Source organism: Cricetulus griseus, unplaced genomic scaffold, assembly GCF_003668045.3.
Source record: "Cricetulus griseus strain 17A/GY unplaced genomic scaffold, alternate assembly CriGri-PICRH-1.0 unplaced_scaffold_95, whole genome shotgun sequence".
NCBI classification, from domain to species: Eukaryota; Metazoa; Chordata; class Mammalia; order Rodentia; family Cricetidae; genus Cricetulus; species Cricetulus griseus.
In genome coordinates this window covers 77,281-99,933 of record NW_023277438.1, presented here as the reverse complement: position 1 = coordinate 99,933, position 22,653 = coordinate 77,281, and the positions used below count along the sequence as shown (strand labels likewise).

At 40.3% G+C, this 22,653-nt stretch overlaps 1 protein-coding gene across 1 annotated transcript; it reads left to right on the top strand.

The window, feature by feature from the left end:
- Positions 1-12,740: 12,740 nt before the first annotated feature.
- LOC113837961 (GRB2-associated-binding protein 2-like) lies at positions 12,741-14,564 on the top strand (the record flags this gene model as incomplete). Its single annotated transcript, XM_035453944.1, is given in 3 exon segments — positions 12,741-14,359; positions 14,361-14,485; positions 14,488-14,564. Coding segments are annotated over 3 exon segments (1,821 nt in total), but the record flags the coding sequence as incomplete, so codon positions are not given.
- Positions 14,565-22,653: the final 8,089 nt, after the last annotated feature.

The window sequence follows — 22,653 nt, the reverse complement described above, 5'->3', positions numbered from 1 at the left end:
AAATGATGAACCTGTTTTGGTAGAACAATGCCTGCTATCTAAAATAAAATTGGAGGCTTCTCATGCCCTGGTTCAGGAGCAACACAATGCAGGTCACAATGTCCTTTCAACTTCTCCCTGGAATACCCCAATATGTGTTTTTAAGAAAAAATGAGATAATTGAGGCTGTTACAAGACTTGAGACAGTTCAATAAGACCATGATTCCCATGGGTACCACTCAGCCAGGGATGCAAGAGCCTGTGGCCATCCCAAAAAATTGGCATTTACTTGTGATAGATTTAAAGGATTGTATTTTCAATATTCCTCTGCACCCTGCTTTTGTCAGCATTTTGTGTTCGGTGTCCTATCTCTTAATTTAATAGAGTCTTACAAGAGGTTATCAATGGGTATCTTTGCCTCTAGGCATGGCTAATAACTCTACCATGTGTCAAGTTTCAATCAGTTTTGTCAGGATTTTGTAATTACCCCCAAAACTGGCATCCCTTACAACACCCAAGGACAGGCTATTGTGGAACAGGTCCATCAAATTTTAAAAGCTTATTTGGTTAAATAAGGGGGACCTTGAGGGATCCCTTGGCTCGCCTCACACTACTTATTTATGTTTTAAATTTTTTAATAGTGGATAATTCTAATAACTCTGGATCAAATCGTCATTGGCAGTCCTCTGTGCAGAAAAAAGTCTCTGGATAAATGAATAGGTCTTGCCTGGGGACTTTTGAGAGGGCCAAATCCGGTTTTGATGTGGGCTCCTATGTCTATTTGCAGTTTTCAGGAAAATGGTGAATCTCCAATCTCGGTTCCAGAGTGTTAGGTATACCTGGTTCCTGCTGACTCTCGATTCAGCTTTCTAATGAGCCATTGGATGCTAAAGAGAAATCTGCCAGCCTTGGTGCTGATGGATTCTCAAAAACAGGTGTGACCGGTTATGGTCAGCTCCAACCTTAATCTGGGAAAGGCAGCCGGCAATAAGGATTTAAAGGAACAAATTTCCTAATCCTTGGCCATGTCTGCTTAGGAAAGCTGGAAGCCAAGCCAACCTTTTCCCACGTGTTCCTCTGCTGGCCTTATGCCTGCTTAAAATACAGTCTCTTTGGCTGCCAAAGGGGTTAATTTAACTTACAAGGTGTGCTCCTACACTCTTTGATATGCTAAGTGACCCTCCCTCCGGAGAAATGTTTAACTGTTTCCTCCAAAAATGCCACTTGGAGAAGCTGCAGAGATGATGGGATTGCAGCCTCGGTTTTTGTGGTACAAGACACCACAGTGGGACTCCCTGGAGAAGACCAGCTTTTCCTTACTGACACAGGAGAGATCTTGACATAGTGACTTCCAATGTGACTGCAATTGGAACCACCAGCAGTTTCTGGCTTAGCTGCCCCTCAGGCACTTAACACAGCAAGCATACTGAGGGGAACCTCAGGGGAGGTTCCTTCTGCTTTAAGATCCTAAGAATTATATTTATTCTCTAGTCTGAATGGGCACTTTAAATTTTAATTGGGTAACTTTTCTAGATTTCTCAATTGGGTATTCAAAATCATTTAGGCTTGTGAGATCAGGGTGACTCCTCTTTAGGAAGACTCTGTCTTTTGGAACACTTACGAAAGGTCGCTTCAGGTCTGAAGAGGGATCACTAGACCACAGGATTAAAATCTGGGAAGCTTCTTTTGGCCTTGTCTGTCTTGAGGAACCAAAAAAACCAGCAAGTCCAGAGCCATTTGTGGAGAAAGTAAATCATGCTTTCCTTGACAGCAAACTACCCCTCAAGGCAGGTCTACCTTAGCCTGCTGGACAAATGAGTTATCAATGATGTATTATTTTCAAGGGACATCTGTTTACCAAAAACAGAGGGTCTGCAAGACTTGGGCAGGCTTTAATTTGATGGGCACGATAGATGTTGAAGTCCTGGAAATACTAAGACAGACATTAGTTTTTATTTTTAAATGTTTAAGGTGTCACCTGTAGGGGACCTCTGGGAGTCTGCTTTTCTTCTCTTATCTAGAGTTGATCTGCAGTGCCCTGGGGGTGCTGACTGCCACACAGCTAGGTGCAATTTCCTTATTTTCCCTACTGACAACAAGACTTGTTTACAAATATGCAGATTATCTGCAAGGTGCCTGGGGCTTAGGAGCTTGGACTTTGATCTGATTTACTTCCTAGGGTGCTGCTGATGGTGTAGAAGTCAACTCCCCTGTAAATATAATTGTCATTCTTCTTTCAACAGTGACTGGCTCTTTTGTCTTTATTAATCCACAGATCCCTCCCTCTATCTAACCTGTAAGAAGTAGTAGTGCTGGACCCAAACCTTGGCCTCTGAGCTTTGTTGAGTGTGGATTCCCTGTGGAAAGGGAGGCTCTGCTTTCCTGGCAAGGGAGACTATGAGCTGGTAATATCACTGTCCAGTGATACAGGCTTTGCTTTTGTTGAGCAGTGGGAAGACAGATTGGAAAACTGAAGGTCTGGATTCTAGAAGTTCTGGATGTTACATTCCACTTTCAGGTATGTCTTACAAATGTTACAGAGAGTTTAGAAACTGTTAGAAAGGAGGGGATGGGAATCATCCCTCAGCAATACATGATTAGAGTGTTTTCAACTTTCTGCTACTGACAGCCACCATCATGTGATTCAGGTGAAGTTCAGTTCCAGGGCACAAAGGATTCTCTGCAATGTAGAGGTATTTCAGGTTACCATAGTATTTTGCAGGTGATTAGGGAAGATGCCACATCTTGTGACATCATCCATTCAACAGGAAGCAGGCATTAAATTATTCTATACATTGTGTTTTGATTGGACATCACTGTGGCTGGATTTGCCTGAAACCACAAGGGGTAATGAGGGGCTGTAGAGTCATAGAAGGCTCTGTAGGAGATCGCTTACATTTTCTGGGAGGGCCCCAGAGCATGGGGCCTCTCTGGAAGTAATATTAGTTGCTGGAGGGTCAGAAAATTAACAGTTTAGGTGTCACTTTTTTGTTGGAATTGTGAAATCTGTCTTTATTTAATTTATGTACACATCGAAACATAGGTACCTGTGTTTGGCTGAGATTGCTTTGGTCTTTTGGACAAAAGCTCATTTTCCTGTTTTTGTTCTTGGCTTTTTCTCTCCATTCTCTATTCTGTTACAAATATTGTAGACATTCTTTATTATTGTTGCTTCCCTGGTAAATGTAGAAGTCATATTGTATCAAGGTGTGTACTGTATTTTCTTTCTTTATTTTGGTTTTTTGAGACAGAGTTTCTCTGTGGCTTTGAAGGCTGTCCTGGAACTACCTCTTGTAGACCAGGCTGGTCTCCTACTCACAGAGATCCACCTGCCTATGCCTCCCAAGTGCTGGGATTAAAGGCATGACCCACCACCACCTGAATTTTCTTCCTTTTTTAAATATAATTGCATTGTGCATTCTGAAATGTTTTCACTTTGTATGTAGTCTTGGAATCATCTTTTCTCTTAGAAAAAGTTGGAAATTGTATTTGGAGTGTATTCAGTTTATGTTGCAAATTAAGTATAAACAACATCTCAATTTTGATGCAACATATTCCCTAGGTTTATTTATATACTTTATTTCTATAGGTATTGTTGTTAATCAGTGAAAGACTTTTAAATTTGTGGATTAAAGGTGTTACTGGGCTTGGCAGGTGGCTCATCACATATTCTTCTTGGACAACCTGAGTTTAGATCCCAAAACACCTATCAGGAGGTTCATATCTACGGGCTACTCCTGGTTCAGGGCATCTGACAGGCTCTTTTCTGTTGTGTCACCTGTACACACAGAAAACATTCTCTTTAACAAACACATACAAAACATGAATAATTTTGCTTCCTTTTTTTTTGCTTATAAAGCAACTAGAACAAAACAAGTTGTTTTAGGTGTATAATAGAAATAAAACATTGTTCTTTAAAAATCTGTTCTCTGGCATTTGGTTTAGAAAAGGTCTCCTTTCCTCATCTTGATGCACATAAGGCAATCATCAGTCATAGGAAATTGATGTTATCTTTTGTGAGCAAGAAGGTAGACATGCATAACTAGTATAACATTTTAGTATGCTGCGGGTCATTACACAAGGTTCACACTCTGAATTCCCAATTATGGTCCTAAGCCTATCCTGCCAGGGCTGCTCATCTGTGCAATGTATCCTAGCTGAAGTTCAGGTCCAGCCTCTAACAGAAGTTTCTGGTTCAAGGGTCATCATCCTTGGGGAGATGCTCTATTCCCTGGGATAATCAAGGTGAAGTTTCTTCACATGTCTAGAGGACAGCATTGCTCTTGGTCTCTGTTTTTGTACTGTCCAGTGATGTCATGTGGTTCTAGGACTGTTTCTGGGTATTTGGACTGAGAGACAACACTGAGGTCTGGTCATAAGATACAGCCTTGGGTGGAGTGAGGTTCATGGCTAAGCAGTTTTTACATGTCTAAAAGTTTTTTTCGTACCTAATGACATGATCATCTGTTTTTTATTTTTCAGTTTGTTTATATTACCAATTTTACTATGTAGATACATCCCTGCATCTCAGGGATGAAGCCTACTTTATCAGGGTGGATGGATTTCTTTCATGTATTCTTGGATTTGTTTAGCCAGTTTGTTGTTTTTGTTTGCTTTTTTCTTTTTTTTTCCGAGACAGGGTTTCTCTGTATTGCTTTGGAGGTTGTCTTGGAACTTGCTCTTTAGACCAGGCTGGCCTCGACCTCACAGTGATCCACCTGCCTCTGCCTCTCCACTGATGGGATTAAAGGCATGCCACAGGTTTTCCAGTATTTTATTGTGTAGTTTTTCATCAATGTTCATGAGGGAGATAGGTCTTTAATTCGTTTTCTTAGTTGACACACTGTGTGGTTTTGGTAGCATGGTAACTGCAGCTTCATAAAAAGAATTTGGCAAAGATACTTTTGTTTCTATTGTGTGAAACAATTTGAGGTTTATTGGCATTAGCTCTTCTTTGAAATTCTGGTAGAATTACAGACTGAATCCATTTGGCCCTGGGATTTTTTCATTTGGGAGACTTTTAATGACTAGTGCTATTTCTTTAGGGACTATAGGACTATTTAAATTATCTAGTCTTGATTTAATTTGTATATGTGGTACCTATCACGATAGTTGTCCATTTCTTTTATATTTTCCAATTTTGTGGAGTGCAGGTTTTTGATGTATGGCCTAAATATTAGCTGGATTTCCTCAGTATCTGTTTCTATGTCCCCCCCCCCATTTTCTAATTTTATTAATTTGGATATTTTCCCCATACCTTTTAGTTGGTTTGGATATCTTGTTAGTTTCACTGATTCTTGGTATTGTTCTTTGTTTCCACTTTAGTGATTTCAGGCAGGTTTTTGATTATTTCCTGCTGTCTAATACTCATGGATGAGTTTGTTTCTTTTTTTTTTAATGATAGAGATTTTAGGTGTGCTGTTAAGTCACTAGTGTGAGATTTCTACAAATTCTTCATAAGTACTTAGTGGTTTGAACTTTCTTAGCACTGCTTTCACAGTGTCACTTAAGTTTGGATATGCTATGCATTCATTGTCATTGAATATTAGGAAGTCTTTAATTTTTATCTTTATTTCTTCTTCGACCCAGTGATAATTCAGTTGAGAGTTGTTCATTTTCCATGAGTTTGTAGGCTTTCTGTTGTTTGTGTTATGATCTGTTACAATTGATGAGGTTATTCCAAATTTTGTATCTGTTGGGAATTGCTTTCTGTCCAAGTATTTGGACATTTTTAGAAAAGATTCCATGATGTGCTGAGAAGAAGGTATATTCTTTCTTTTTTGGGTGAACTTGTCTGTAGATATTCATTATATTTGTTTGAGTCATAACATTTATTATTTCCCTTATTTCTCTTTTAGTTTCTGTCTAGCAGAGCTGTCCACTGGTGAGAGTGAGGTGTTGAAGTTTCCCACTACTAACATGTGGAGTTTGATATGTGATTTAACCTTTAGTAATGTGTCTTTTGCAAATGTGTGTGCCCTTGTATTTGGTATAAAGGTTAAGAATTAAGAATTCATTATGATGGACTTTTCCTTTGAATATGAAATGTCCTCCATCTTTGTAATTAGTTTGAGGCATATTTTGTTAGATATTAGGGTAGCTACACTGGCTTGCTTCTCAGCTGCATTTGATGGGAAATGCTTTTTCTGACTCTTTATTTTGAAGGAATGTCTGTCTTTCAAGTTCATGCATGTTTCCTATATACTGCAGAAGAATGGATCCTGTTTTTATATTCATTCTGTTTTTCTGTGTCCTTTTTATTGCTGAATATATACAAAAAGATATTAATCCCAAATGAATGTTAATTATTGGGGTTTTTTTGTTGTTGTTCTTGTGGTAATGCGATGGTGTGTGTGTGTGTGTGTGTGTGTGTGTGTGTGTGTGTGTGTGTTTTCTTTTTGTGTTTTGGTGTTGTGAGATTATCTATTGCCTGCATTTTTGTGAGTACAGCTTAATTCCTTTGGTTGGAAATCTCCTTCTAGTATTTTCTGTTGGGCTGGGTTGTAAGTATTGTTTAAATCAGGTTTTGACATGAAATATCTTGTTTTTTCTTTCTATGATCATCTGAAGTTGTGCTGTGTTTAGCAGATGAGATCTTCTGGGTAAACTGGTGACAGTGGGGTTGGGGGTAAGATGGAAAATTGTGCCATCTGGTTGGCTGCTTGGGAGTGGAAGGAAGGGCGTGGTAATTAGAGATATAACTAGATATGGGGCTTTTTGTGATTAGGGAGGGACCTGATGCTACAGAAACTCACAGGAATCTACAAGGATTACCAAGCTAAAACTCCTAGCAGTAGTGGATATGTAGCCTGAACTGGCCATCTGTTATAATCAGATAGGTGACTACCCAAGTTGTCATTAGAGAGCGTTCATCCAATAACTGATGAAAGCAGATGCAGAGATCCACAGCCAAGCAAGCACTGGGCTGTGCTCTGGAAGTCCTGCTGAAGCAATGGAAGAGGAGCCCCTGGACTGAGAGTTGGGAGCCTGCTTGGGACTGACCTAGGCCCTATGCATATGTTTGGCAATTGTATTGCTTGGTCTGTTTGTGGGGCTCCAAGCAGTGGGATCAGGAACCATACTGATTAGCCTCTTGTAGCCTTGATGCTGGGGGAGGAAATTTGTCCTGCCTCAACCTGATTCCATGCTTTGTTGACTCCAATAGGAGGCATGAGCCATTCTTTAAGGAAATGGCAGAGGAGTGGGTGGGGGGTACAGGGAGGTAAGGTGAGAGAGAAACTGGTCAGTATATAAAATAAATGAAAAAATTAATAAAAATAAAAGAACGAAATGAAAATGATTCATTGTCAAATTACTATTCAAGAGGCACATTGGCAGGTCTGTCGACCCAGAGCTGGTGAGGGGCAAACACTCCATGCAGACAGAGCTTACAGGAATTTTTATTTTGAGAAAGTACCCTAGACCTTGATGCAATACACAGTGCCAATGGGGACCACATATAAGAATTGTTAACAATTTCACAGCAATTTGCAACTTTGGGCCACACAAGAAAAGGAGAAAGCATACAATATATATTCTATATTATAATAAATAAATGCAGGAAAATAAATCTCAGTGACCAAAACCTACAATTATTAAGCGTAATTGTTTTTTAACAATATGGATGACCGGATGTTTACACTTTCTCCAGGTTTCCTCTGTACCAAGGTGAAAACACATTTATAAATAAAAGGAAATAGAATCAATTTTAAACAAAAATGTTGCTAAGTGTGGGTCATAGTAGGGTTGGAGCTGTAGGAATCTGAGGTAAATCAATCATTGTATAGCATCATCTTAACCTGGTGAGTGTCAAGTAGGAAAATGTGGTTCTTTGCCATGGATGATTTTTTATTTCCTTTGTTAATGAAGAACTCAGAGTCCAGTTACATTCATAATTAGCACCCAATGTTGTTTCTCAGTTTTTCTAAGCTAACATTATGAACAAACAAATCATAAATATAAAGCATCTGGAAATCTGTTGATTCTCTAGAGCCATCCATCTCTGTGAATGACCAGTGTGTACAGACCCTCTTTTTTGGCAGAAATGGTGATGACATGGGCCAAACTATGATTCTGAAATACAATATTCCTGACCTGAGGTGTCATCATGGAGATGAAACAATTCCTGAAGAAGTTTCTTCCATCACAGTTTGCACAGATGTGTCTGTTGGAATTGTGCATAATTGCTTTAGTCTATAGGGTTTTATAGCAGTCTATGGTGGATGTTGAGCCTGGGGTGTGAGTTCACATGGGTCTGTGGAACAAAGACTCTGATACAATTTAATAATGTACTTAGCCTTTCACAGCAGCAGGCTTCTCCAGGCTCAGTGGACTGAATCCCTTTTCCTCTGCCCAGGGCATTTCAGTTTTCTCTGTATTTACACTTTAGCATGGTGATTACCATATGCTAAGAATAACTTGAATGAGGCTTCCACAAATATATGATGTCAACTGCAAATCTTGATTCATCAGGTATCACAGTTTTCCTTGTTTCCTGAACCAAATAAAGGCATGAGCTGGTACACGCTGTTTGCCGATCTTTCTTGTAGATATTAATTGTTTATGCAATTTCTCTGATGTGTACTGAGTAAGTACTATTGCTCTGTTTGCTGTCTATCTCTGTTAAACAGCATTTCTTTAACATGGTGATATCCCATTCAAAGGGTGAAGAAATGACAAAGGTGACCCTCTTATTTGGTTTCCTTTTTAAGTGACTTGGTGATTACATTATCTGTGTCATGGAATTAATGATGGAATCATGAGAAGTACATTACTATATACAAAGATTTTTACATTTATAGTGTTGTCAGTGTAACTTTCTTTTTATACCTTTATTGTATGTTTTTGGATGCAGTAGTCTATGATGATGTGTGTATTGACTTCACTCAAGAAGAGTGGGGTTCACTGGATCATTCCCAGAATAATCTCCATAAAGATAAGATGCTAGAGACTACAGGAAACTCACTGCTATAGGTAAGACTGAATTTTCCTTCCCATTTTAAATAAGGGGGCAACTGTTTCTTGCTTATTGATGCTAATTACAATTGTATCAGACATGTTTCTAAGGTTCACTGAAGACAATAACTTAAAAGTAGCACAGTTTCCAACAATAAAACAGGTATTTTCTGGTCCTATATTTTAGGCTACAAAGAAGGTAACTTTAAGGTGCAAGCTAAAACAAATATGCCTTAGAAGATATTTTAAGATCTCTAGAAGTTTTAAAGAAAGCAACAGTGAAATTAACACAGGTTAAAAACATGTCTGGGGTTTGTGTGTGTGTGTGTGTGTGTGTGTGTGTGTGTGTGTGTGTGTGTGTGTTGTGATTGTGAGTTAAAATGGGTAACAGATATGTTGTTTCTTGAAGAAAACTTTGTGGGTGGTTGCCAACCATATACACCATAAATGTTTTTCCTTCTGAAGCAGCTCACTAGTGATCAAGTAAACTTAGAAACATCACATCAGTAAAATACTCTCTTCTATTAAAATTATAATTATATTGTATTTAAGAAAAGAGCAACACAGTATATAATTATGCTGTCATCTTTCTGCATATTTCTTAGTTTATCCTTGGGGATAAAATACTTGTGTACCAGGACCGACGTCCCCCAGAGTCAGGGAGATAAAGTGTCAAGCCAAAGGATGCTGTGATGAGCATCACATCTGCTGTTTCCATTGTAGGTGGGTAGTGCCTGAAAGGATTACTTGTTTTCTTGGTCACTGTTGTTGGAGTGGGATCTTTAAGGACCAAGCTCTCACTCTGAAGTCATTTGTGACAGGAGCTTGGTGGCAGGTTTGCACCATTCTCCACTGGAATGCTGATGGAGTGGCAGAGAGGGTCTTTACTGAGGACAGTGCCTCAGCAGCTAGTGAGGAGACGGGCTGGTGGCCTCCACTTCTTTTGGGATGTGGGAAAGGCCCTGGCTATGCTTATTTGCCCAGACGCTGACCAGCCAGCATCCCTGAGGTCAGAAGAGACAGGAGTCAGTTTTTTATCCCTTGCACTTCCTGGGATGGTGAGTACTCTGGCTGAACCAAGGCTGTGCATATTTTACCACAGGTGCACCCAATGATTAAAGGGGGCTGAGAGGTCTTCTATCCACCACCAGGCTGCTCTTGTTCCTAAGGGATTCAGCAGCACCTTTTTTTTGTAAGTTGTAGCATTAAGCTAATTTGAAAGATGAAGCTGGCTGTGCAAGGTAACTCTTAATTGGCTGGCTGACTGGCATTTGATGTTGGTATGTTGGACTAATAAGTACTGATGCCTTTTTGTGGATAATTTGCCATATCCTATTCTCAATTTCCGGCCCTTCCCCCACCTCTAAGTGGCACTAACTCTTCACTCCTCCTCCTGTCTCTTCTCCACCTTCCAATTCCCCTACTCCCCTCTCCTGACTCTCTGCTTTCCTCCAAGGCTTCCCTTGCTGCTCTCCTCCCTCTGTTCCCTTGCCCTCTGGCTGCCTCCTCCCCTTCCTCATGCCCCTTCCTTCCCAGTCCTCTGCTCAGGTGCATTTGATCAGGTAACACAGAGAACTTTACCTGTGCTGTCTCCCCCAAAAATGTGTATGCCAGTGCACCAGCAGCCAGTGTACAACTTGTTCCACCCGAAACCCCAAATAAAGTCAGGCTCCAGACTTCAAAAGTGGTTGCTGCCTGTGCATTTCAATTTTGTTCACTTTTGTAATTTGAATTTGTTTTTCTTAATAGAATACTTGCCAAGGCAGAGAAGGAGGGAAATATCTGACTTTTGAGTATAACTAGAAGACCAAATGAGGAAAAATGGATGCAAGACAAAGGCAGTGCCCTGAATCATTTCTCTGCGGAAACCTTCAAAGTCCTCAGCCATGAAGAGAAGTGAAGCCAAAAAGGTAGGTTATACAAATGGGATGTTGACTTTGAGAATGTACGGTTAGGGTTAGATTCAGGGTTATGGTTATACTTATGGTTAGGTTTGGGGTTAAACTCATGTTTGGGGTTAGGGTTAGGATTAGGTTCAGGGTTCAGGGTTCAGGATTAGGGTAAGGATTAGGATTATGTTTATGTTTCAATGTTACACTTGAGGTTAGCTCTAGGATGAGAGGTAGCGTTAGGGTTAGTATTAGTGTTAGGGTTCAGGATTAGAGTTAGATTTAGTGTTAGTGGTAGGGTTCAGGGTACAGGGTTATGGTTATGTTTGTTTTGGATTAAGATTGGGGTTTAGTGGTAGGGTTCATGGTTAGGATTAGGGTTAGAGTTCAGGGTTCAGGCTTAGGGTTAGAGTTAGTGTCAGGTTTAGGGATAGAATAAGGGTTAGGGTTCGGGGTAGGGTTCAGTGAAGGGTTAATGTTAGGGTTAGTGTTAGGGGTTGGGTTAGGATTAGGGTTCCGGGTTAGTTTAGAGTTAGGGTTACAGTTCAGTGTTAAGTTTAGGGTTAGTGTTATGATTAGGATTAGTGTTATGATTAGGGTTAGTGTTAGGGTTCAGGTTTAGGGCTATGGTTAGGTTTAGAGTTAGAGTTAGAAGTTAGTATTAGGGTTAGGGTTAAGTTTAGGGTTAGGTTTAGGGGATAGGTTTAGGGTTAGTGTTATGGTTATGGTTAGGGTTACCATTAGTGTTAGGTTTAGGGTTAAGGTTTGGTTTTGCTTTAGGGTTCATGTTAGTATTATGGTTAGTGTTAGGATTCATGGTTATGTTTTTTGGTTAGGGTCAGGATCTAGGATTGTGGTTATGGTTAGGGTTACTGTTATGGTTAAGTTTAGGGTTAAGGTTTGGGTTAGGTTTAGGTTTCAGGGTTTAGGGTTAGGGTTTAGAGTTGTGTCTATGGTTAAGTTACTGATAGGGTTAGGTTCAGTGCTAGGATTCAGGGTACAGGGTTAGGGTTAGGGTTTATTTATGTTTAGGGGTAGAGTTAAGTTTAGGGGTGAGGTTTAGCGTTCATGGTTAGGGTTATGGTTAGAATTAGATTTCAGGATTAGGGTTAGAGTTACTGATCGGTTTAGGGATAGAGTAACAGTTAGTGTTAGAGGTAGGGTTGAGGGAAGGGTTAATGTTAGGGTTAGGGGTCAGAATTATGGTTAGAGGTAGGATTAAGGATTCTGGGTTAGGTTTAGGGTAAGTGCTATTAGGGTTCAGTTTAAGCTTAGTGTTAGGTTTAGGGTTAGGGTATTGGGATCCACCCCTGTGGATACCTCCTGCTTATCTGACCTCACCCCACTAGCATCAATATCCTGTTGTGAAATCTTTCACCTGGGGTTTTTGTAAGTTTGTACATAAGGCTGCTCCACAATAAAGGTAAGAGACATTCTGCCAGAAAATCAACCAGGATCTTGTTGTTCATCCAAATCCTTAGGCTTTCACCCAGTACTCGGACTTAGTTGTGGTGCAGGCAGCCACAAGTGGAGGTTCCACTGATATTGGGCAAGAAAGAAGACCCTGAGAGACCACCCTCAGAATGCTGGTCAGCAAGGAAGGAGTTGTGAAGGTGGATTGAAAAAGATACTAGAAAATTGGTACCTCCTAAGAGTTGGATTGAAAAAGGAGTACCTCAACTCCTGAGAGAGTTGGATTAATAGGCACTGGAAAAGGGGTACCTAAACTTCTAAGAGACTTGGATTGCAAAGGCACTGGAAAAGGGGTGCCTCAACTCCTGGGATAGTTGGATTTGAAAGGTATAATAAGGGTTCCTCAACTCATTATAGACTTGGATTGAAATAGAGAAAATACACAGAAATATTAAAGAGACAAGGTTCTGGTAATATCTCATTTTAAATTTGGATTAAGCAATAATGCTAAGAAAATTATTAAAGAAACATGGGAAATCATCTTCTGAAGAATCCCTCCTTTTTGAGCTGTGCACAAGCAGCCAGCTGACCCAGCAGCCCATGCCCTTGTCCACTCCAGCCTGCTGCAGCCTGCAGTCATCTGGCAACAATGTGGTTTGCACTGGCTGGCTGGGGAAGTTGACTCCGGAGAAAAGGTTGAGGCAGTATGCTTGGAAGAAACGCTGGTTTATCCTGCGGAGTGGTAAGATGAGTGGTGACCCAGATGTTCTAGAATACTATAAGAATGAACACTCCAAGAAACCCCTGCGGATCATCAACCTAAACTTCTGTATGCAGTTGGATGTAGCCCTGACCTTCAACAAAAAAGAACCTCAAAGGAGTTTTTTGTTTGATATCATCACCAATGAGCGCACCTTCCAGCTAGTGACTGATACAGAGGCTGACATGAATAGGTGGGTCCAGAGCATCTGCCAGATCTGTGGCTTCAGTCAGACTAAAGAGAGCACTGACGCCCTGAGAAACCTTTCTTCAGTCAACCATAGTCTCTGCTCTTCTCCAGCTGAGTTCAGCAGCTCCAGTCAGCACCTTCTCCGAACAAGGAGGTCTTCAGCCCTTTCACACTCTAGCCAGCCCACTGTGTCAAGCCACATCCATCCTGCCTTGTCCACCAGTACACCTCAGGAGTATCAACACTCGCACCAGTGCATAAGCCAAAGGACAGAAAATGCCAGAAGTGCCAATTTTTCTCAGATCACCAGACATAAGAGTGACACAGCCAGACAAAAACTTGCCCAGGACAATAGACACTGTATCTGCGGAGTCAGTGGTCAAGTCCATGGCTTCTATAGCCTTCCCAAGCCAAGCAGACAATTCAAAGAACATGCTTTTGGCCTTCACCGTAGCCACCCTATGGAGAACCTCACAGTGTCTGAGGCAGACAATGAGGATGTGTACACCTTCAAGGTACCCAGCAATACCCTTTGTGGGGAATTTGGAGACCTCCTAGTAGACTCAGCCATACCTACACCACCACGGCACCCCAGGACACCTCAGTGGGGCAGACCTCAACAAAGACCTCCAGTCAATGACTACAAATACCCAGCACAAGGTGCAGAAACCATCTGCTTGGCTACTAAATCCCCAAAAAGGACAATCATGGGTCAATCAGACAGTGGCAGCTCCGATGACAACGGTGTGCCCATGAACCCAGATTCTTCTACTCTGCTGGAAATGGAACAAACAGGGGACAATTCCCACAGTGCCTACATCCCCATGAACACAGTGCCCCATCACTTTGTCACACAAGGCTACCCATCCACAGCCCTTCCTATTCATAATGTCTCTGGCCAAGAAAGGGAGATCCAGCCACCCCCAGTCAATCACAACCTCAAGCCTGGCCGAGAAGCAAAGCTACCACCCTTTGACCTGAGAAACAATGATGTCATCAATGAGCTCCCTTTCAAGTCACCTGTCACCAAGTCTTGGTCCTCCCAGGACTGCCATTCCACCTCCACAAAAAATATCACCAACACAGACTTCAGAGACAGTGAGGAGTACTATGTCCTTATGCAAAACCCAATGTCTTCATCCCCTGTACCCAGTGGCACTAACTACCCAGCTCTAAAAGAGTAGTGGCAATGAGAATCACATAGCCCTGGACTTCTATCCAGTCTCCCTGAGCCCTCATTGCAGGCCATCCCCATCATCTGTCACATCAGATGAAAAAGTAAAATATGTCCAAATAGATAAAAAGAGACCCAAGCCCTACAAAAGACCATACAAAAATGGACAAAGATACAGCAGTCCTCAAGACCCTCCAAAGATGCCAAGCTATGGTAAGGATGGCCATCCCATGACACTGCCTCTCCTTTGTTAGTTTTGTTTAAAAGATGTATGCATGGTGTGTCCACACAGGTGTGTAAGAAGTGTGATTGTAAATGTGTGATTGTTGACACAAGAATGCTATTGTGTTCTCTTTGAGTTGTTTAATTGCTGGGGAAGGAGCAACAGTTGTTAAAGTAGAGTTACTTGGGAGGGGAATTTCTACTTTTGTTTCCACGGAGGATAAAGAACTGTAGATGCCATCCTGACTGGTGTGGTTTCATGGGGCAAGAACCCCTAAAGCAGTGGCTCAGGTGATCCAAATATTTGTTTTCTTTTAAATTTGGTTGGTTAGAAATGGTAATGGTCACAGCCAATAACTTTTTAAAGGAAAAAGTTGGAATAAGATATAGAAATGATACTTTGTATTGGAATAGATCGTCATTTGTTGATACTTTGTATTGGAATGGATCCTCATTTGTTGATACTTTGTATTGGAATGGTTCTTCATTTGTTGATATTAGTTAGGTTTTCTAGATATATAGATAGATATTCTTCAAGCCCTTCAAAGACCTATGGAAGATATGGCATTTAAATGGTTTAGGGTTTTTCTTGACCGTGAGACACAACTGCTTCTGGCACACCAATTACATCTGAGAGGAAGACAGGTATTGAAGAAACTCATTATAGAGTTTGCCTTTGACGTGGCAAGACTGGTCATTTTGGCAAGAAGCTGTTCTTGCCTGAACTGTTTGACTGTTGTTTTACAAACTGGACATGCAGGACCCACAGGAAAATAAAGATGGACAGCCCTAAAGGGTTTCTGCTTCATGGAAGAATCTGCCAGACATTCTACAGGACACAGAAAAAGTGTTACTGACACACTGCCAATGCATGTGGACAGTTTAAAATTTCTTGCTTTGCTGAGAAGTCTGCCAGACACATTGTGGCCTGCAGGCTAGATGGATGCCAAGAACCTTTGGGTGACTGTCTAAGAAGCAAGATGTCTCTGTCTGTTCTAGAGTTTGTATATTATCCTTCTATGGTCTTTGATGGAGTTGAAGACAGATAGTTATAGTAATGCACTAAGATAGAATGGTTAAATCTTATAGTTCTTACTTGATAACTGTTTTGTTATATATAAAGTAGTGGGAGATGTTAGGGACTCAGCCCCAACAGGGTCTCTAAGAGTTGTTTTCTGGCATAACCACAGGTACCTCCTGTTTATCTGACCTCACCCCACTAGCATCAATATCCTGTTGTGAACCCTTTCACCTAGGTTTTTTGTTAAGTTTGTATATAAGGCTGCTCCACAATAAAGGTGAGAGACATTCTCTCAGAAAATCAACCAGGCTTTCAAATCTCGTAGTTCATCCAAATCTCCAGGCTTTCACCCAATACTCGGACTTAGTTGTGTTGCAGGCAGCCACATTAGGGTTTGGGTTAGCTTTAGGGTTCATGGTTAGGATTGTGGTTAGGATAGGATTGGGGTTAGCATTCAGGGTTCAGGGGTAGGTTAAGGGTTAGGGTTAGGTTTAGGGTTCAGTGTTGGTGTTAAAGATAGGTTTACAGTTCATGGTTAGAGTTAAGGCTAGGGTTAAATTTAGGGGATAGGGTTAGGATTAAGATTGGGGTTAGGATTAGGGTTAGGGTTAGGTTTGGGGATAGGGTAAGGGTTAAGATTAGGGGTAGTGTTAGGGGAAAGGGTTAATATTAGGGTTCAGGGTTCAGTGTTAACATTAGGGTTAGGTATAGGATTAAATTTAGTGTTGGGTTAAGGTTAGGATTAGGGATTAGCCTTGAGGTTAGGATTAGTGTTAGGGATAGGGTTATGTTAATGCATATGGTTATGTTTATGTTTAGTGTAGGGATAGCTTTAGGGTTCTGTGTTCAGAGTTAGGGTTAGGGTTAGTGTTACAGTTCATAATTAGGGACCGATGGGAATAGCGTTAGGTTTAGGATTTGGGTTACGGTTCAGGTTGAGGTTTTATGGTTCAAGGTTAGAGTTAGGGTTCAGGATTAGGGTCAGGTTTAGGGTTAGGATTCAGGGTTAGGCTTCTGTCTAGGACCAGGTATTAGGGTTAGGCATTGGGTTGAGGTTAGGGTAAGAGGATAGGGCTATCGTTAGGGTTCAGGGTTAGGGTTGGAGTTAGGGAGAAGGTAAGGTTTAGGGTTAGGGGTAGAGTTCAGGGTAAGGATTAGGGGCAGGTTCCATCCAGGGTTAGGTTTAGTGATAGGGGTTAGGGTTACTATTAGGGTAATGGTTAGTGTTAAGGTTAGGGTTCAGTGTTCAGGGTTAATTTTAGGGTTAGCGATAGGGTTAAAGTTATGGTTATTGCTAGAGTTAGGGTTAGGTTCGGTGTTCAGGGTTCCAGATTCAGGATTCAAATTCAAGGTTATGGTTAGGGTTAGTCTTACAGTTCAGGATTACTGTCAGGTTTAGTGTTAGTGTTCAAGTTTAGGGTTATGTGTTAGGATTAGGGTTAGTGTTAGTGTAAGGGTTAGAGTTTCAAGGTTTGGGTTACAGTTAGGTTTAGGATTATGGTTAGTTTTAGGGTTTACGTTAGGGTTCATTTTTATACTTAGGGTTAGGGTTCAGGGTTGATTGTTAGTGTTCATAGTTATGGTTTGGGATAGGGTTTCAAGGTTAAGGTTAGAAATAGGATTAAGTTTAGGGTTTAATGTTAGGGTTCAGAATTATGTTTAGGGTTAGGTTTATGATTCAGGGTTAGTGTTAGGGTTAATTTTCAGTATTAGACTTAAGTTTAGGTTTAGGTTTCAGGGTTAGTGCTGGGTTAGGTTTAAGGGATAAGTTTAGGGTTAGGGTCAGGATTAAGGTTGGGGATAGGGTAAGGGTTATGATTATGGGTAGGGCTCAGGGTAAATGTTAGGGTTAGGGTTCAGATTTAGGGTTAGAATTAAGGTTTAGGGTTAAGAATAGGGTTAGGTATAGGGTAAGGGTTATGGTTATGGATAGGGTTCGGTGTAAGTGTTAGGGTTAGAGTTTTTATTTAGGGTTAGGATTAAGGATTAAGCTTAGTGTTAGGAATAGTGTTATGGGTAGGGTTCAGGGGTAGGGTTATAATTCAGACATGACAGAATGGCTAATGATTTGTTGGGAAGTGCTGTCTGGGCTTTGGTCAGATGACTACAGCTCAAAGTTGTTCATTTATCTTACGTAACCACAGAAGTTTAAATAGTAAGAAATGGGGACGGTGAGAGTCATTTCATTGGAAATGACCAGCAGGTGGAAAAAGAACACACTAGTACCTGCAAAAGTAGTATATGACAAATGTTTTTTCTTTTCCAAAGAAGACATGGTCTAAACACATTCCAGACTGGCTACAAACATCCCCAAAGAAACATTTTAAGGACTGTGATGAGACAGCCTTCACAAAAAGTCTGTTATGTTAAATAAATCAGCTTCCAAACTTTACTCAATGCACAGAATATACATTTGAAATCAGAGTCACAGTTAATCCTATCCATGTCTGGTCCGGGTGGGGTCTCCTGTGTTAAGTCAAATTAAGCTACAGGCTCCACTCCTAGTGGTGTCCTTCCATCAATTCCTTTAAGTTTCAGCTTTGCAACCATTCTACCCCCAAACCCAAACACTTAGGTTTTAGGAAGCTGTCCCTGAAACAACACCACTGTGTCTCCAGTCGGTATTGTTTGTGGTTGGAGCTAGGATTGTATCTGATCATCTTCAAAACTCTGACTTTCTTTCTTGATTAATGAAAACATTATTGGCAAATGTTTTCCCTCTGGTCTGTCTTGCACTAGTCCAAGAATTTCACCTTTAGTGGCACAATACATTTGTCCCAAGCACCCCTCTTAAATATAACCTCAGTTCCACAAACCAACAAAATAGAAAAATGCCATCTGTCAAAAAGTTCGCATTGATGTTTACAGTTCAGAGCAGAAACTTCACACAGTTTGTATTTCCATTTATCTCTTTTTCCATCTTCCCTTGGGGCCAGATAGATCACAATTTCATTCCATGTACCTCAGGATGGCTTTCTAATACATAGGCAAATGTTGTGGGGCTTCATCCTGATTCTTAATTCTGTATGGTTAACACAGATAAACAAGAATTTTGATGCTCCACAGGAAAGTGGTTTGAATTACAAGGGAAGCTTTTCAAGGAGTATTTCTATATTCTGCACATTGTTCATGCCTATGTGTCTTGGCCTCTTTAAACATTTGATCCAGTACTAAGCAAATTTTGTTGCTAAAAGGCATCTTTATATCTAAAAAGAGAGGACAACTTCCATAAATCAACAGACCAATTGTCATTACCATGTGTGGTCTGGGAATTGAACTCAGGTTAACAAATTTGGTGGCAAGTGTCTTTACTCACCAAGGCATAACACAGACCCCATTTTCTTTTATTTACTGATTATTTTTCAATATGCTACATTCTCTATTTTACATTATGGATTACAGAACCATATTTGAGTTTTGGGCATGGTGGGTTGTGTCTTCTAGGACCTGTAAGGCTGCTGGAAAGGATTGCAGTCTGGAGTCAATTTAGGGCATGTTCAGGTTTCCAGGTCAGGCTGGAATACACAGAAAAAAAGGTCTCAAATAACCAAAAAGAAAAAAAAGAACACATTTAACTTCCATGCCTTTCTTCTCCTCTTGCTGTTTTTAATACTTTAATTTTCTGAATTATAAGGAATGTTCTAGATTGAGTTCAAAATGAGAAATAAACATCATGGGCTATCAGGATGGTTCAGTTGGATAATGGTGCTTACTCCCAAATCTGAAGATTTGATTTGTTTCAGGACCCACATGGTAGAAAGATCAATTGACTGCTGCAAATTGCCCTCAAACACACACACACACACACACACACACACACACACACACACACACACACAACATCAGCAGCAACACATATGTAAAACGTTTTTAAAAATCAAGGTATTGAATAGATGAATTTTGATGTACATTTCACAAGTGAGGTAATTTTTACTATTTCCCCTTTGGAGTCCAGTGACTTAAGTGTGATGATATCATTAAATATCTATTGATTTTTCTTTACTTCTTCACTGAATGGAGGGATTTGAATCATGTTTGTCTTGGGATTAGGATCTATAAACATTCATTTAGCACATTTTTAAGCATGTTGCTTTGAGAAATTGAAGTCCCCAACCCTTTGATTTTCAGTGGTTTTGTTGTCTAGACAAGTGCCCTGGCAGGACTCAGTTCACTGGTATTTTGTCTTCATTCTCTAACTGAGCCGAGTGCTCAGTTATGAATCTGTTGACCACTGTTCCTACATTTCAGTCCAGTCAAAGAATTGCACGATTCCTGGCTGGAATATTTGATACAAACATGCTCCGTAGTCAAGAAAATCTATCATTTAAAACCCACCTCAAGTCTGTCTTCCACCTTGCTGCCTCTTGCATAGTTTTTTGACAGTACTACAGGAAAATTCCTTCACCCCCTTCCAGAAATATCCTTTTTAGTCAGAGCACTCATCTACTAGACTGTTATGTACTATACACTCTAGAAATTTAGTAGAAAGTTCTTGGGACAAGTATGTGAGTTCTGACATCTACAGTCAAATTGTATACTATTTTTCCCATTTTAAGTTCTGTGGCAAATACATTGATAATTCTGGATGGTGTGTTGATTAAATACATACCTGTTAATTATGGTCTACACATAAAATTCAGGATAGAGGAACTTTTATGGGTCAAAATACAAAAATTATTTATTTACTGTGACCAGTAGGTGGTGCCACCAAGCCATGAAAAATGTGGTTACTCTTGGTGGCCAATCAAGAATGACCCACAGCCTAGAGTTGAACATGAATGAATTTGTACACATATTGATAAATGTGTGCATATGTAAGTAAGGGTTTAATGAGTATTCATAGTGCCACAATGGTGGTAAAGAATCTTTGTGCATAGAAAGCCATGCGTTGAGTTGAGGTATTCTGGAAAGCACGGTATTGAAGTGATATAGCAAGAACTTCAAAAGGCAAGTACATCACCTGGTAGTCCATATGGCCTGTCTAAGAAATCTGTCTGTCTCTTACTGAAGAAGAAAGACTGAACTGCAGTGGGAAATACAATAACAGTAATACAAGACAGCTTTTCTTAGACTGTGTCACTATCAGAATTTCCAGTACCTCCATGGTCATCAGGTAAGCAAACCTTGTGTCCAGTCAGGCCATTCAGAATTATTAATGAAGCAGTCACAGAATGAAAATTAGGGAAACACATTCTCACAGTGGACATGTGTAGTTACTTCTGAAAACCTGGGGACTGCAGCCTGCTACCACAGACTCAACCAAACAGATCATAAGATGACCATTTGCAGGTCCTATGTCTAATCCAAGAGGAGAGAAAATATGTACATATCAACACACACACACACACACACACACACACACACACACACACACACACACACACAGAGGCACAGATTCACACACACAAACACATATGTATGTGCACACAGGTGTACTGACATCCACAAACATATGTCCATACAAATCCCTGTTAATGTTTTTGTATCAATTTCTAAATGTTTCTATTTTGAACAAGAACATTCCAATCTAGCTAACAGCATTTATGTGAAAATGATGTCACAGTTACATGAGTCTCCAGTTTTTGTGTATAATATAAACCAAATCCCCTTCCTTGTATGTTTTGCTTTATGGTTGAATCTCTCCCTGCCTTCTGCCCAAAGATATTTACAGTTCAGAGCAGATACAGCACACAGTTTTATTTCCATTTTGTCTCTCTTTCCATCATCCCTTGGGGCCAGAAATAGATCATTGTTTCCTTCCATGTACCTCAAGATGGCTTTCTAATACATGGGTGAATGTTGTGGGGCCTCAGCTTGATTCATTATTCTGTATGCTTAATACAGACAAGCAAGAATTTTGATGCTCCAGATGAAAGTGGCTTGAATTACAAGCAGGTTTTTAAAGAAGTATTTCTATGATCTCCACATTGGTCACATCCTTGTTTCTTGGCCTCTTTAAACATTTGGTCCAGCACTCAACATATTTTGTTACTAAAATTTCTTTATATTATTAGATTTTCTTTAAGTGTTTTATTATACTTCATCTAATTTTACATTGTATGTACATTAATGCTCTTCTTATGCCTGTAGCACATGTATCTGGAAAAGAGAGGACAACTTCCAGAGACCAATAGACCAATTGTCACTTTCCATGTGAGTTCTGGGAGTTGAACTCAGGTCCACCAATTTGGTGGCAAGTGTCTTTACTCACCAAGGCATCTCACAGACCCCATTTTCTTTTTCTTTATTGATTACTTTTCTATATGCTCTGTTCTCTATTTACATTATTAACTACAGAGCTATATTTGAGTTTGGGGCATGGTAGGTTGTGTTTTCTAAGACTTATAAGGCTGGTGCAGAAAGATTGCAGTCTTAAGTCAATTTAGGGCATGTCTTGGTTTCCAGGCCAGGCTGGAATGCACAGAAAAAGGAGGTCTCAAATAACCAAAGAGAAAAAGAAGAACACATTTGATTTCCAGGCCTTTCTTCTCCTCTTGCTGACTTATTGCCTTCATTTTCTGAATTATATGGAATTTTCTGGATCGAGTTCCAAATGAGAAATAAACATCCTGGGCTGGCATGATGGATCAGTTGGATAATGATGCTTACTCCCAAATCTGAAGATTTGATGTGTGTCAGGACCCACATGGTAGAAAATAAAATTGACTGCTGCAAATTGTCGTCAAACACACACACACACACACACACACACACACACACACACTCAGCAGCAACACCTATGTAAAATTTTAAAAATCAAGATGAATAGATTGACTTTGTTCTACATTTCATAAGTGAGATAATTTTTACTATCTCCCCTTTGGAGTCCAGTGATTCTAGTGTAATGATAGCATCACTTATCTACTGATTTTTCTTTATTTGTTCACTGAATCGTGGGGTTTGAATCATATTTGTCTTGGGATTAGGATCTATAAACATTTACTTAGCACATTTGCAAGCATGTTGCTTTGAGAATTTGAAGACCCCAGCCCCTTGATTTTCAGTGATTTTGTTGTCTAGGCACATGCCCTGGCAGGCCTCAGTTCACTCT